This window comes from Mobula birostris, chromosome 8, assembly GCF_030028105.1.
Source record: "Mobula birostris isolate sMobBir1 chromosome 8, sMobBir1.hap1, whole genome shotgun sequence".
Lineage (NCBI taxonomy): Eukaryota > Metazoa > Chordata > Chondrichthyes > Myliobatiformes > Myliobatidae > Mobula > Mobula birostris.
Window position 1 is genome coordinate 90149495 of NC_092377.1, and position 17467 is coordinate 90166961.

The 17467-nt window shown below is 42.2% G+C and overlaps 1 protein-coding gene across 1 annotated transcript in view; it reads right to left on the reverse strand.

The window, feature by feature from the left end:
- Window positions 1–522: 522 nt before the first annotated feature.
- mthfd1l (methylenetetrahydrofolate dehydrogenase (NADP+ dependent) 1 like) overlaps window positions 523–17467 on the reverse strand; it is a 162490-nt gene continuing 145545 nt past the window's right edge. The window contains exons 27-28 of the mRNA XM_072265636.1: window positions 10856–10968; window positions 523–1869 (exon numbers count right to left, since the gene is read on the reverse strand). Of these exons, the coding sequence (XP_072121737.1) occupies window positions 10879–10968 (90 nt within the window). The 3' untranslated portion in view covers window positions 523–1869; window positions 10856–10878. The remainder of the gene's footprint in view (window positions 1870–10855; window positions 10969–17467) is intronic.

Genomic DNA, 17467 nt, shown 5'->3' on the forward strand with positions numbered 1-17467 from the left:
GATGATGTGGAATGTGAGCCATCCAATTAGCGGGAGGTTTTCTTGGTGAGGGACAATAAGGTTGATCTTGGGCTTTTGTTCGTCAGGAGATGAAGAGAGAAGACATCGGGGAGAATCGGTCGAAGCATATGATCCAGTAAGAGACACGTTTATTCTAGTTGGATTGCGAGCGATGTTCGTGAGGTGGTGTGGGCATTTACACTGACCGAGGGCCCAGCGCTTGAGTGACAGAGAAGTTCAAGATGAGCTTCAACTTGTACACATTTGACTGTTTAATTAGAATGGGCCCTTTTCTTTTTGTTTTTCTTTACTAACCCTTAAGTTAAGTTAAGATTCATAAATATAATTCCTTTAATCGTATGCAGTATACTGTCTGCTATTTTGTGGCACTAATTTGTAACAGGGTAGCAAATTACACAGCATCCACACAAACCAGCCAAGGAAACCAAGGTGTTTCACACTAAAGAGGTGAAAGTTGTCACTGAGAAGTCCGCAAACTGAAACATTAACTCCATTTCTCTTTCCACAGAGGCTGCTCAATCTGCTGAGTGATTCTTTTATTATTTCAATTTTTTAAACCTAGTATACAGTCATGAACTTTTACACATACATGTACACAGGCACGTTAAAACAATAGTATTATTTTATTGTTAGTTTGCACACAGTAAAAAGTAACCAACCCATGAGAAAAAATACATGTTATAGTGACCACTGGAAAATGGCCTGAGAACCAAAAAGTGTAAATATTTGCAATGTAAACATTAGGTTCACGTCAACCTTGCAAAGACAATCCTCAGAAAACAATGCTATCTCAAGCTCAAAGAGGCGCATAAAATTACCAAGGTATGTGTGAACATCCTCTCCAGGCTTGCATTCAGCCCTCCCTCACATTCAATAGACTGCGGCACCAAATGTGCCCTTTCAGGAGTCGATGGTGAGTGAAGGCAGATTCTTGCTCGTGTATGTAACATATTTATCAGTATCAGGGCAGCTCATGGAGACTTGAAAGCTGCTGTCATTACTTGAGAAGGCAGATGAGGAAGGTTTAAAATACACTTGCATGTTCTGCTAAAGGAAAAGGCATTAGATATGGCAACCCAAGAAAGTATTTGTTTATTAAAAAAAACGATAATAAGTAGTGGAGCTAAGAATCTTAAAGTGAATGCAAAGGATTATTAGCAGTAGTTTCAGGATGCATACATGATAAAGTCAACAATCTTTTTGAAACCGTTTCAGGCTTGTAACAGTAATCCATTTTGGCATTGTACATGGCAAGGAAATGTAGGTATTGCCATTTGGCATCTCAAATTATCACAAGGAATAAATTAGTGGTTTCAGAGAAGTCCAAAATGCTCAGAATTGATTATCAATACCTGATTTCAGCCCCACCTGGGTCTGGTGGGTGCAAATCATTAGCCTGTTTGTTTTTTGCCAAAGTACTGCATTATTAAAGATAAGAGGAAGAGTCACTGCCAAATTTGGATTCAATGCCCTTTAACTCAAGAACAACCCTGTAATCTTACTTTGTGCACTTCAGAGCAACGTGGCACCTGTGAGGGCATGACTGGGATACTGAGCAATGGCTCCATGCCAGTTCCATAAAGTACTAAAAATAAAATGACCCAAAGATACTAAATGTACAATATTTTAAATTAGACACTGAGCATTAACTACAACTACTCAGTTATTAAATATATATCAGAAACTAGATAAGGTTCAACAGTGCAGAATGCTAACAATTCAACATTAGGGTTTAATCTATTACAAATCTCAAATTTGAAGGTCTTGGTGATCTTCTCAGCTTTAGTAGAAGACAGATGGAGCTGGTGTTTATTCATCAGGAAAGAGGACAGATCACTTCTGAGTAATCTGGAATGCACACAGAAAATCAAATTATTAAATGCAATTTCATGGGCTGTTTTTACCACCTTTCTCCCAGACCACTGTGGAAGATGCTGGTTCAAACACTTCCTGCAGAAATAGGTAATTCTGTGTCCTCGGTGTAAATATCAGTCCCATACTTGAGTTTGCAGAAGTTGGAAAAATTAAAGTCAGCATGATATTGTTGACCTTCTGTTTGCCTCTATGTGTACTGCATGGTTAAGGTGTAACAGCATTGAATAGGCTTTTTCACAGGTAATTGAATGAGCAAGGTCAAGAAGGACATGGAATCATAGAGTGTAATATGACAAGGGTATAGGCTCTTGGCCCAACTTGTCCATGCCAACTAAGATGCCCATCTAAAATGGTCTCATCTGCCAGCACTTAGCCCATATCCCTCTCACCCTTTCCAATATACCTGTCCTAATGTCTTTAAATGGTGTTATTTACCTGTCTCAACCACTTCTTCTGGCAGCTCATTCCACATACCCACTACTCTGTGTGTCAACAAGTTGGCCCTCATCATGGGAAACAACTTTGCCACATCCACTCTGTCCATGCCTTTCAACATTCGAAATGTTTCTATGAGGTCCCCCCTCATTCTTCTAACCCCAAGGAATACAGTCCAAGGGTGGACAAACGTTCCTCATATGTTAACCCTATCATTCCCGGAATCATTCTAGTGAATCTTCTCTGTACCCTCTCCAACATCAGCACATCCTTTCTTAAATAAGGAGACCAAAACTGCCCACAGTCCTCCAATTGAGGTCTTACCAGCGCCTTATAGAGCCTCAACATTACATCCCTGCTCCTATACTCTACTCCTCTAGAAATGAATGCCAACATTGCATTCGCCTTCTTCACCACAGACTCAACCTGGATGTTAACCTTAAGGGTATCCTGCACAAGGACTCCCAAGTCCGTTGCATCTCAGAACTTTGAATTTTCTCCCTATTTAAATAATAGTCTGCCCGTTTATTTCTTCTGCCAAACTGCATAACCATACACCTTCCAACATTGTATTTCATTTGCCACTTCTTTGCCCATTCTTCCAATCTATCCAAGTCTCTCTGCAGACTCAGTTTCCTCAGCACTACCAGCCCCTCCATCTATCTTCGTATCGTCAGCAAACCTAGCCACAAAGCCATCTATTCCATAATCCAAATCGTTAATGTACAATGTAAAAAGAAGCGGCCCCAACACGGACCCCTGTGGAACACCACTGGTAACTGGCAGCCAACCAGAATAGGATCCCTTTATTCCCACTCTCTGTTTCCTGCCAATCAGCCAACGCCCTATCCACGTATATAACTTTCCCATAATTCCATGGGCCCTTATCTTGTTAAGTAGCCTCATGTGTGGCACCTTGTCAAAGGCTTTCTGAAAATCCAAATATACAACATCCACTGCACCTCCCTTGTCTAACCTACTTGTAATTTCTTCAAAAAATTGTAATAGGTTTGTCAGGCAGGATTTTCCTTTAAGGAAACCATGCTGAGTTCTGCCTATCTTGTCATATGCCTTCAGGTACTCCGTAACCTCATCCTTGACAATCGACTCCAACAACTTCCCAACCACCGACGTCAAGCTAACAGGTCTACAATTTCCTTTTTGCTTCCTTGTCTCCTTCTTAAATACTGGAGTGACATTTGCAATCTTCCAGTCCTCCGGAACCAGCCAGAATATATTGACTTTTGAAAGATCATCGCTAATGCCTCCGCAATCTCCACAGCTACTTCCTTCAGAACACGAGGGTGCATTCCATCTGGTCCGGGAGATTTATCTACCTTTAGACTTTTCAGCTTCAAGTACTTTCTCTGTCATAATTGCAACTACGCACACTTCTCTTCCCTGCCAACCTTGAGTGTCTGGTATACTGCTGATGTCTTCCTCAGTGAAAAATGATGCAAAATACTCATTCAGTTCCTCCGCCATCTCATCTCCCATTACAATGTCTCCAGCATCATTTTCTATCGGTCCTATATCTACTCTCACCTGTCTTTTACTCTTTATATACTTGAAAAAGCTTTTAGTATCCTCTTTGATATTATTTGCTAGCTTCCTTGCATAGTTAATCTTTTCCCTCTTAATGACCTTCTCAGTTTCCTTTTGTAAGCTTTTAAGAACTTCCCAATCATCTGTCTTCCTACTAATTTTTGCTTCCTTGTATGCCCTCTCCTTTGCTTTAACTTTGGCTTTGACTTCTCGTTAGCCACAGTTGCATCCTTTTTCCATTGGAAAATTTCTTCTTTTTTGGAATATACCTGTCTTGCACCTTCCTCACTTCTCGCATAAACTCCAGCCACTGCTGCTGAGCTGTCCTTCCCGCCAGTGTCCCTTTCCAGTCAACTTTGGCCAGTTCCCCTCTCATGCCACTATAATTTCCTTTACTCCACTGAAATACTAACACATCAGATTTCAGCTTCTCTTTTGCAAATTTCACAGTGAACTCAATCATGTTATGATCACTGTCTCCTAAGGGTTCCTTCACCTCAATCTCTCTAATCACTTCCGGTTCATTACACAATACCCAATCCAGTTCAGACGATCCCCTAGTGGGCTCAACAACAAGCTGTTCTAAAAAGCCTTCTCGCAGACATTCTACAAATTCTCTCTCTTGAGATCCAGTGCCAACCTGATTTTCCCAATCCACTTGCATGTTAAAATCCCCCACAATTATCTAACACTGCCCTCCTGACAAGCCTTTTCTATTTCCTGTTGTAATTTGTAGTCCACACCACTGCAGCTGTTTGGAGGCCTGTATAAACTGCCATCAGGGTCCTTTTACCCCTGTGATTTCTTAGCTCAACCCAAAGATTCTGCACCTTCCGATCCTATGTCACCTCTTTCTAATGATTTGATATAATTTCTTACCAATAAAGCCACGCCTCCCCCTCTGCCTACCTTCCTATCCTTCTGATACACCGCGTATCCTTGGACGTTCAGCTCCCAGAGACACGTGTCCTTTAGCCACGTCTCAGTGATGGCCACAATATCATACCTGCCAATCTGTAGCTGTACAACAAGATATTCCACCTCATTCCTTATGCTGTGTGCATTTAAGTATAACACCTTAAGACCAGTATTTGGTACTTTTCGCTTTGATTGCGCTGCAACTCAACCCAATGGCTACAAATTTGCCCCATCACCTGCCTGTCTTTCCTGACATCTTTACTGCTCACTATCTTAGATTTATTTCTGTTTTCCCCTTCCTCCACTCTATCATTCTGGTTGCCATCCCCCTGCCAAATTAGTTTAAACCCTCCGTAACAGCTCTATTAAACCCTCCCACCAGGATATTGGTCCCCTTCTGATTCAGGTGTAACCTGTCCATTTTGAACAGGTCATACTTCCTCCAGAAGAGATCCCAATGATCCAAGAATCTGAAGCCCTGCCCCCTACCATACATATGGTACAGGTGCAGGCAAGTGGGATTAAATCAGATAGGCATTACACAGTGGGGTGAAGGGCCTGTTTCTACGCTGTACATCTCTATGACTGCTTGCTGTGAGACACCGCTAGAGGCTGTGCACCTCTGCCCTGGCTGAACATGCTTACCATTCCTCTCCCATGGCAGATCTTAGCAAGTTCTGTGTTTAACAAAACATGTCCTATTTGCATACCTCACTGTACACCTCTAACAGTGCAGTACAGCTTCACTACTAGAGCAGGAATACATACCCAAACTGCAGTCATTGACTGGTGCTGGATTCCACATCTTTCCTACTGCAGGGCTAGTTTGCTGCTACAAGAAAGCAGCATCCCATCATCAGGGACCCCTCTCATCTAGGCCATACTCTCTTCTTGTTGCCACCAATGGGCAGGAGATACAGGAGCCTCAGGTTCTACACCACCAGGGTTCAGAAACAGTTAGTACCTGACAGCCATCAGGTTCCTGAACCTGCATGGACAGCTTCACTCACCTCAACACTCAACTGATTACACAACCTATGGACTAACTTTCAAGGACTCTACAACTATGTTCTTAGCATTATTACTATAACATGTTTATTTGTGTGTTTGCACAATTTGTCTTTTGTACATTGATTGTCAGTCTTTGTATGCAGTTTTTCCATTGACTATTGCATTTCTTTGTTCTACAGTGAATTCCTGCAAGAAAATGAATCTCAGGGTAGTATATGGTGACATATGTACTTTGATAATAAATTTACTTCAAACTTTGAAGCTGTGGCTGGAGCAAAAATGTCAGAGAGGAAATGATTTGGCAATGTAATTCTATCCTCTGCCTACTGTTTCAGCTTTAGGGCAAAGTGTATCCAGAGCTTATTAAAATTTTACAGAATTAATACAGCTGGAGAAATTATGTCTTCAATGGAGTCAGTCCCAAAGCACAGAAGTAACTGAGCGCACGTCTAGCATTGTTACGTACAAAAAGGCAGCAGCCAATCTGTGCACTACTGGAGATGGGTCATTAGACACTCCATTGAGGGCTGGTCAAGGGAGAAACAGTGCTCTTGCTACTGACGGGATGTCCTGTTCTTCAAACATTCAATTAATCTGGATGATGGTACCACCAATGGAGCCACAATACCTTTCACTCCATTTTTCTTCTTATAAACGATTATCTAATTTTTGCCTACTTCCATTTCAGAACTTGTCCTAGCTCCTGCTGCTTTACCAGCCACCCAAGCCCCCAACCCCAAAATTGGCTGCAACTGAAACAGCATAAGATTTGCAGATCATGGAATCTGAAGCACACAAAAGCATGGGAGGAACTCAGTAGATCAAGAAACATCTAGAGGGAAATGGATAGTCATTGTTTCAGGTCAACATCTTTCAGTCCAGATGAAGGGCTTTGACCCAAAACAATTCTACTTCCCACCATACATGCTGCCAAGCCACGAGTTCCTCCAGTGCTTTATCTGTGACTGCAATTTAGTGCTGGTCTGGATTGCACACCCTGCAGTGAGGCTTGAACATGCAACTCAGGCTCAGATGCTTGGATACCACGACCGAGCCGAACACGTTAGGTTTAATTAAAACCACTGTATCCTGACTAAGATTGATCTTTACTCGAATCGGACTGTGTGTCAAATATGAGCTTTCAGACATTTTTTTTTAAACTCAGATACATTTCCGTCAGACAGAAGACAACACGGCCCACTTTGACTTCCCTTGCAAAGTTGTAATGCTCATTGTAATTATATTTTCTCCAGTGAATAATTTTATAAAATTTAATAAGCTCTGAATGCTCTTTTCTGAAAACAAACAGGAAGAACCGGATAGAATTATGTTGTCTAAATCACTTCCTGATCAATTTATTTTTACTTTATCAACAATCAAGATTATACAGAGTGAGAAGGATATGTTACCAAGCCTCACTAAGCATCAGTCATACAGCTCAGAAGAGGCCATTTGTCACTAGTCCGTGCCAACCATTTAAATGAGTCCCATGTGCCTGTTTTTAACATATCCTTTAAAAACTCACTTATCCAACTGTTTTTTAAAAAATGTTGTTCATGTATCAGGCTCAACCACTTCCCCTGCCAACTCATTCCATATACTGTTCACTCTCTGGGTAAAAATGTTGCCTCTCAGATTCCTTTTCAATCACTCCCTTCTCACCTTAAACTTATGCACTTCAATTCCTGATTCCCCAACCCTGGAAATAGACTATATGTACTCACCCTATCTGTGCCCCTCATGACCTTATACACCTTTGTAGGACTACCCCTCATTCTCCTAGGCTCCAATGAATTTAAATCCCAGCCTGTTCAATCTCTCTCTATAAGTCAGTCCCATGAGTCTCCGCAACAGTCTCGTAAATCTTTTCTGCACTCTTTATAAGTCTGCAATATTACTACTGCAGTAGCGACAATGGGCTGCACTGTCGGAGGTTATGTGTGAATCCAAGGCGCCATGTGCATTCATGGGAGGTCATTAGAGATCCCCCAGCAGGATTTCCGTGAAGGAGCGGATCAATCTTTCCTGGTGCTCTGGCCATAACTACCACTTGAGCCTATGTTACTAAAACACATCATCAGCACACACTCTGCTTCCTCTGAAAGGCTGCTATCTACAAATTGGCTATTTCATTACCTCATTTCAAATATGATAGTAGCGATATAACTGCCAAAGCATTTAAGTTGTACCTACAGGTCATCCATATCTTAGAAACATAGAAAAACTACAGCACAATACAGGCCCTTCGGCCCACAATGCTGTGCCAAATATGTCCTTACTTTAGAAATTACCTAGGGTGACCCACAGCCCTCTATTTTTCTGAGCTCCATGTACCTATCCAAGAGACTCTTAAAAGACCCTATTGTATCCCCCTCCACCACCGTCGCCAGCAACCCATTCCACACACTCACCACTCTGTGTTAAAAAAAAAACTTACCCCTGGCATCTCCTCTGTACCTACTTCCAAACACCTTAAAACTGTGTCCTCTCATGTTAACTATTTCAGCCCTGGGAAAAAGCCTCTGGTTATCAACATGGTCAATGCCTCTCATAATTTTATACACCTCCATCAGGTCACCTCTCATCCTCTGTCACTCCAAGGAGAAAAAGCCAAGTTCACTCAATCTATTCTCATAAGGCATGTTCCCCAATCCATGCAACATCCTTGTAAATCTCCTCTGCACTCTTTCTATGGTTTCCACATCCTTCCTGTAGTGAGGTGACCAGAACTGAGCACATTACTTCAAATGGGGTCTGCTAAGGGTCCTATATAGCTGCAACATTACCTCTCGGCTCTTGAAATCAATCCCATGATTGATGAAGGCCAATACACCATACGTCTTCTTAACCGGAGTCAACCCGCGTATCAACTTTGAGTGCCCTATGGACTGAGACCCCAAGATTCCTCTGATCCTCCACACTGCCAAGAGTCTTATCATTAATACTATATTCTACCATCATATTTGACTACCAAACTGAACCACCTCACATTTATCTGGGTTGAACTCCATCTGCCACTTCTCAGCCCAGTTTTGCATCGTATCAATGTCCCGCTGTAACCTTTGACAGCCCTCCACATTATCCACAACACCACCAATCTTTGTGTCAGCAGCAAATTTATTAACCCATCACTCCACTTCCTCATCCAGGTCATTTATAAAAATCATGAAGAGTAGGGGTCCCAGAACAGATCCCTGAGGCACACCACTGGTCACTGACCTCCATGCAGAATATGACCTGTCTACAACCACTCTTTACCTTCTACGGGTAAGCCAATTCTGGATCCAGAAAGCAAGGTTCTCTTGGATCCCATGCCTCCTTACTTTCTCAGTAAGCCTTGCAATGGGTTCCTTATCAAACGCCTTGCTACCTCTCTACTTTCATCAATGTGTTTTGTCACATCCTCAAAAAATTCAATTAGGCTCGTAAGGCACAACCTGCCTTTGACAAAGCCACGCTGACTATTCCTAATCATATTATGCCTCTCCAAATGTTCATAAATTCTGCCTCTCAGGATCTTCTCAATCAACTTACCAACCACTGAACTAAGACTCACTGGTCTATAGTTTCCTGGGCTATCTCTACTCCCTTTCTTGAATAAGGGAACAAAATCCGCAACCCTCCAGAACCTCTCCCGTCCCCATTGATGATGCAAAGTTCATTGCCAGAGGCTCAGCAATCTCCTCCCTCAGTAGCCTGGGGTATAGCTCACCCCGTCCCAGTGACTTATCCAACTTGATGCTTTCCAAAAGCTCCAGTACATTCTCTTCCTTAATGTCTATGTGCTCAAGCTGTTCAGTCTGCTGTAAGTCATCCCTACAACCGCCAAGGTCTTTTTCCGTAGTGAATACTGAAGCAAAGTATTCAGTAAGTACCTCCGCTAGCTCCTGCGGTTCCATACACATTTTTCCACTGTCACATTTGATTGGTCCTATTCTCTCATGTCTTATCCTCTTGCTCTTCACATACTTGTAGAATGCCTTGGGGTTCTCCTTAATCCTGCTTGCCAAGGCCTTCTCATGGCCCCCTCTGGCTCTCCTAATTTCATTCTTAAGCTCCTTCCTGCTTAGCCCTATAATTTTCTAGATCTCTATCATTAACTAGTTCTTTTGAGCCTTTCGTAAACTTTTCTTTTCTTCTTGATTAGATTTTCAACAGCCTTTGTACACCATGGTTCCTGTACTCTACCATCCTTTCCCTGTCTCATTGGAACACACCTATGCAGAACGCCATGCAAATATCCCCTGAACATTTGCCACATTTCTGCCATTCATTTCCCTGAGAACATCTGGTCCCAATTTATATTTCTCATTTCCCTGAGAACATCTGGTCCCAATTTATATTTCCAAGTTCCTGCCTGATAGCTTCACATTTCCCCTTACTCCAATTAAACGTTTTCCTAGCTTGTCTGTTCCTATCCCTCTCCAATGCTATGGTAAAGGAGATAGAATTGTGATCACTATCTCCAAAATGTTCTCCCACTGAGAGACCTGACCAGGTTCATTTCCCAATACCAGATCAAATACAGATCTCCTCTTGTAGGTTTATCTACATATTGTGTCAGGAAACCTTCCTGAACACACCTAACAAACTCCACCCAATCTAAACCCCCTACTCCAGGGAGATGCCAATCAATATTGGGGAAATTAAAATCTCCCATCCCGACAACCGTTAGATTCTGAGACGGTGCAATACTATCTCCTTACTTGCTCCTCGAGGTCCCTGTTACTATTGGGTGGTTTATAAAAAAAACACCCAGTAGTTATTGACCCATTCATGTTTCCACCTTCCTGCCTCTAGCTTGTTAAAGGCATTACAAAAACACAAACCCTTTTCATTTCTTGGAGTATCAGTACAAAGGGTATTAGAGACACCAAAGAAAATTCTTTTCTGTCACAGCGAACCTAATTTCCAACGACTGCAGTTTGACTTTCAAGAGAAGGCATATTCAAGTGATTCAGTTTGTTAAAGATACTTAAAATGATATTCTTCAAATGAACGAACATAATTGTTGCACTGACTGGTGAAGAGTGAATCGATATACTAATACCTGAAATCAGAGAGCTGTTGCCTTCAGAACAATCCCTGCACCTGCTCCGTATCTGGATTGAGGTCAATGTCGAAGAAACACGGGCGAGTGGGTAGACCTGGCATCGTGCTCATCTGCAAGGAGCCAAAGAAAACAAGTCAAGAGATTCAAAGTTTTATAGCAGAGGCTTGCTGTGTCATCTAGGGCTTGCATCTATTTATACTGTATTGGGATTCAACTCTGGTGTGAAGATGGGCAGCAATGTGTTATTCTATCAGAACCCCTCCTCCAGCAAAACCCCCAGAGAATCAACGTAAACAGTTTCCTAGCCGATCCTGAAAGCTATTGCAAAAGGTCTGTAGTAAATGTCACCCTAATGCTTCTCGAAAAACATCCTCCTGGCCACCAAAAGGACCTGGTTAGACTTGTGCTTTTACTCAGAAACACAAATCTTTACCCTTAGCACTAATAGGTGATCACCCCATCTAGAGATCCATTGATCCGTCCTGGAATATTTAACTACTCTTGCTAAACTAAGATTCCTAAATGTCAGGGTTCAGCAGACTTCTAAAAAGGTTGTAGGTCAGCGTGTCACATTCAATTACAACATGCCTGCCCTGCACCTCAGTCTGAATTAGCACTTTCTTTTAATAACTTTTATCCAACAAGATATCTATCATAAATCTTCGAAACATTTAATTAACCTCTGATATTCATAAGTGTTTTAGGGCGGATTTCAGGTTTTCACTATACTTTTTGCAAAGTGTTTCATAACAGTAGCTGTACATCTTCAGGTATGCAGAGAAATATTGGAAATTCCCAGTGTGTGTAGGGAGAATAGGAGTTAAGCATTTCAGTCCATGATGAGGGCAGTTGAATTTCAAGGAATGATCCTCGCCTTGCACTTGTGCATTGATGAATGGTCAAAAGCAAGGTGAGATTATTGAAGAGTGATGCAGACAGGGTAGTCTGACAAACTGGCTCTGAAATTGCCTTGGTAATAGACAGAGTAATTTTCAATGGTTGTTATTGCACTGAGAAGCCTGTGACCAGCAATATTAATGTGGCAGCATAGCGGTTAGCAGAATACTTTGCAGTGCCAGCCACACAGGTTCATTTCTTGCCAATGTCTGCAATAAGTTTCCCCGTGAGCGCATAGGTTTTCTCTGGGTGCCCTGGTTTCCTCCCACACTCCAAAGACACTGACGTAGGATAATTGGGCATGTGGGTGTGATTGGGCTCATTAGACTGGAAAGGCCTGATATCATGATATATCTCTAAACAAATGAAATTAAAACAAATTTACAAAGAGACCCTCTGGGACCCACAAGTAGAGTATTTGTTGTATACATTGACAATCTGGATGAGAACATAGGAGATAAGATGAGCAAGTCTGCATGTGACATGGAAGATCATTGTTGTTGATAGCAAGGAAGGTAGTTTTAGGCTACAAAATAATGTTGAAGGATTAATATGATAGAGCAACTGCAGATGGACTGAATCTTGAACAAAGGCACTAGGATAAACACAGTGAATTGAAAGACTCTAGGAAATACTGAATAACAGTGGGGCCTTGGTGTGCCAATGGGTCTTTGAAGACAGTAGTGAAAAATACAAATTGGATACTTGCTTTCGTTAGCTAGGGAATATAATTCAAGAGCAGGAGTTGTGGTACTGCATGCATTACAGAGATTCGCCAGGGTGCTTCCTGGGATGAAGTTTCAGCTATGACAGCAGACTTGATTGGCTGAGTTGGTTTTCCTTGGAGTGAAGAAAACTCAGGACAAGCCATGTGAGGCAATCAAATTGTGAGAGACATAGATAGCTCAGCACATCACAGTAACCAGCCTCCTCCCCACCCCCCCATGTCTGCCTACATTACTGGCTGCTTCAGTAAGGCAACCAGATAATCAAAGACTCCACTCACCTTGGACATTCTCTCTCCCATCAGGCAGAAGATACAAAAGCCGAAAGCACATTATCACCTGCCTCAAGGACGGCTTCTACAAGGCCATGAGACCATAAGAATTAGGAACAGAATTAGGCCATTTGGCCCATCGAGTCTGCTCTGCCATTTCATCTTGGATGATCCAATTTCCCTCTCAGCCCCAGTCTTCTGGTTTCCCCTGCATCCCTTCATGCCCTGACCAACAGGAATCCATCAACCTTAAATATACATAAAGATGGCCTCCGTATTGCCTGTGGCAATGCATTCCACAGATTCACCACTCTCTAGTCAAAGAAATTCCTCCTCATTTCTATTCTAAGAGAACACACCTCTATCCTGAGGCTGTGTCCTCTGCTTTTAGACTCTCCCACCAGAGGAAACATCCTCTCCACATCCACTCGATCAAGGCCTTTCACCACTTGATAGATTTCAATTAGGTCATCTCTTATTTTTCTAAATTCCAGTGAATATAGGCCCAGAGCCAAGAAACACTCTTCATATGACAAGCCGTTCAATCCTGGAATCTTTTTCCTGAACCTCCTTTGAACCTTCTCCAATTACAGCACATCCTTTCTAAGATAAGGGGCCCAAAACTGTTCATAATAACACTGTATTCCATTTGCCACTCCTTTGCCCATTCTCCAAATTATCCAGATCCTTCTGTAGCCCATCTATTTCCTCAAAACTATCTGCACCTCTGCCTACCTTCGTATCATCTGCAAACTTTGCAACAACCTATCAATTCCATCATCCAAATCATTGACATACAACATAAAAAGAATCGGTCCCAACACAGATCCCTGTGGAACACCACTAGTCACTGGCAGCCAGCCTGAAAAGGCCCCATTTATTCCCACTCTTTGCCTCCTGCCAATCAGCCACTGCTTTATCCATGCTAGAATCTTTCATAATACCATGGGCTCATAGTTTGTTGAGCAGCCTCATCTGTGGCACTTTGTCAAAGGACTTCTGAAAATCCAAGTACACAACATCAACCAATTCTCCTTTGTCTATCCTGCTTGTTATTTCTTCAAAGAATTCCAACGAATTTGTCAGGCAAGATTTTCCCTTGAAGAAACCAAGCTGACTACGGCTGATTTCATCATATGCCTCAAAGTACCCCGAAACCTCATCCTTAACAATCAAATCCAACATCTTGCCAACTACTGAGGTAAGACCAAACGGCCTATAATTTTCTTTCTTCTGCCCCTCTCCCTTCTTGAAGAGTGGAGTGACATTTGCAATTTTCCAGAACCATTCCAGAATCTAGTGATTCTTGAAAGATCATTACTAATATCTCCACAATCTCGGCAGCTACCTCTTTCAGAACCCTGAGGTATACACCATCTGGTCCAGGTGACTTATCTACATTCAGACATTTCAGCTTCCAAGTACCCTCTCTCTAGTACTTGGAACTAGAGTTCATGGCCCCTGACACACAGAACTTCCACCACACTGCGAGTGTCTCAAGTTTGTAAAAGACCACATAGGAGGTTAGTGGGCAAAATTAGAGCACATGGTATTGGGGGTAGGGTACTGACATTGATAGAAAATTGGTTGGCAGACAGGAAACAAACAGTAGGGATTAACAGGTCCTTTTCAGAATGGCAGGCAGTGACTAGCGGGGTACCGCAAGGTTCGGTGCTGGGACCGCAGCTATTTACAATATACATTAATGATTTGGATGAAGGGATTAAAAGTAATATTAGAAAATTTGCAGATGACACAAAGCTGGGTGACAGTGTGAAATGTGAGGTGAATGTTATGAGAATGCAGGGTGACTTGGACAGGTTGGGTGAGTGGGCAGATGCATGGCAGATACAGTTTAATGTGGATTACTGTGAGGTTATCCACTTTTGGCAAGAACAGGAAGGCAGATTACTATCTGAATGGTGTCAAGTTAAGAAAAGGGGAAGTACAACGAGATCTGTGTGTCCTTGTTCATCAGTCACTGAAAGTAAGCATACAGGTACAGCAGGCAGTGAAGAAAGCTAATGGCATGCTGGCCTTCATAACAAAGGGAGTTGAGTATAGGAGCAAACAGACCTTCTGCAGTTGTACAAGGCCCTGGTGAGACCACACCTGGAGTATTGTGTGCAGTTTTCGTCTCCAAATTTGAGGAATGACATTCTTGCTATGGAGAGAGTGCAGCGTAAATTCACTGGGTTAATTCCAGGGATGGTGGGAATGTCATATGTTGAAAGATTGGAGCGATTGGCTTGTATACACTGGAATTTAGAAGGATGAGAGGGGATCTGATTGAAACACATAAGATTATTAAGGGATTGGACACGCTAGAGGCAGGAAACATGTTCCCGATGCTGGGGGAGTCCAGAACCAGAGGCCACAGTTTAAAAATAAGGGGTAGACCATTTAGAACGGAGTTGAGGAAAAACTTTTTCCACACAGAGGATTGTGGATCTGTGGAATGCTCTGCCTCAGAAGGCAGTGGAGGCCAATTCTATGGATTCTTTCAAGAAAGAGTTAGATAGAGCTCTTAAAGATAGTGGAGTCAAGGGATATGGGGAGAAGGCAGGAACAGAGTTTTGATTGTGGATGATCAGCCATGATCACAGTGAATGGCGGTACTGGCTAGAAGGGCCAAATGGCCTACTCTTGCACTTATTGTCTATTGTCTTCCACAGTGAGGACTGATGCTAAGTACTTATCCAGTTTGTCCGCATTCCATTGTCCCCATTACTGTCTCTCCATCATCGCTTTCCGGTGATCCGATATCCACTCTCGCCTCTCTTTTACACTTTATGTATCTGAAGAAACTTTTGGTATCCTCTTTAATATTTGGTCTGTGTCTTTGCTATTGCTTAGCACACGCTTGGGCTCAGTGATGGTACCTTGCGTGTTTTTTTTCCGCTGGTGGGGGGGGGGGAATCGTTGCTTGCTGCCGCTTATACACGGGGGGGGGGGAGAGAGAGAGACTGAGGTTCTCACGTTTAACTGTTGTTCATTCCTTTGGGGCACTTCTCTATTTTCGTGGATGTTTGCGAAGAAAAAAGCATTTCAGGATGTATATTGTATACATTTCTCTGACATTAAATTCAACCTTTGAACATTACTGGCTAGCTTACTTTTGCATTCCATCTTTACCTTCTTAATTACTTTTTAGTTACCTTCTGTTGGTATTTAAAAGCTTCCAAACCTCCATACTTTCTACTAATTTTTGCTCTATTATATGCCCTCTCTTTAGCTTTTATGTTGGCTTTGACTTCCCTTGGTAGCCATGGTTGTGTCAACTTGCCTTTAGAATGCCCAACTGTCTCTAAACTATAAGTAACCCTTAAGTGACTATTAATGTTGTATCTACACTTCGGGGCAACAAAGGAAGGGTCTTGCCACCAACAGCATAGCATAATAGTGTTACTAATGTAGACAAGTAAGCCAATCAATCCTGAAATCCAGCTACAGAATATAAAATCTCTCAGTGATTGATAGTTTGTATAAATGATACACTTGTGAAAGCTGTGCTGTCCCTGAGCCAAGTTGTTCATTTTTTGAATTAGGCTAAATAGCTACACTCAGATTATCTGAGTTGTGATTTTATAAATACCATCCAAATTCTGAGGTATCCTGGTCTCTGGCACTGCAGGGCAGCACCTCTGCTAGCCGCACCATTCAACAGCCCAAATGTTTTCAATCATTGCTCAGCTTCCTTGGTTAGCTTTTAGCACTTTTTGTTCAATTCCCCAAAATAAAATGTACAAGAACTACTCAGCCTCTTTAAAGGATTATTGGCAAGTGATCATTATAATCCACAAACAAATATTACAGATGATCAAAACTGCAGCAAGCTAAATGGAACATTGGCCTCTGGCTGAAAGGGTGCAAAACATGAGATGGAGGAAATCATGCCCCCCACCCCACTTTGGACAGGCGCCGGTAAATTCCTGTCACCACACCCATGAACGGAAGAAAGCTCTGGGCTTGGAGGAATGCAGCATGGAGGGTAATCAGGCTTGAAGAATTATATTGAGCAGAACATCAGGAGTTCCAATCTGACTGTTGAGATATTAGGACAGAATTTAAAATATTTTAGAACGCAGGAGCTTTAGAAAGATTTAAGCCTTTGATAGGGCTGATCAAGTCAGTGTGCCATTTAATTGATTATCAAACAACAGGAATTCTGCAGATGCTGGAAATTCAAGCAACACACATCAAAGTTGCTGGTGAACGCAGCAGGCCAAGCAGCATCTGTAGGAAGAGGTGCAGTCGACGTTTCAGGCCGAGACCCTTCGTCAGGACTAACTGAAGGAAGAGTGAGTAAGGGATTTGAAAGTTGGAGGGGGAGGGGGAGATCCAAAATGATAGGAGAAGACAGGAGGGGGAGGGATGGAGCCAAGAGCTGGACAGGTGATAGGCAAAAGAGATACGAGAGGATCATGGGACAGGAAGCCTAGGGAGAAGGAAAAGGAGGAGGGGGTGAACCCAGAGGATGGGCAAGGGGTATAGTCAGAGGGACAGAGGGAGAAAAAAGAGAGTGAGAGAAAGAATGTGTGTATAAAAATAAGTGTGTATTAAAAATAAAATAAAATAAATGTAATCAGATCTTCACGCTTGTTCTAAAACTGGATAAAGAGAACCCAATTTTAAATAAATAATGCAAAACAAAATACTTGTTCATTAAGTTATTGAGAAAAATTATCTAATATAACATGTTTTTGTTGGAAAAA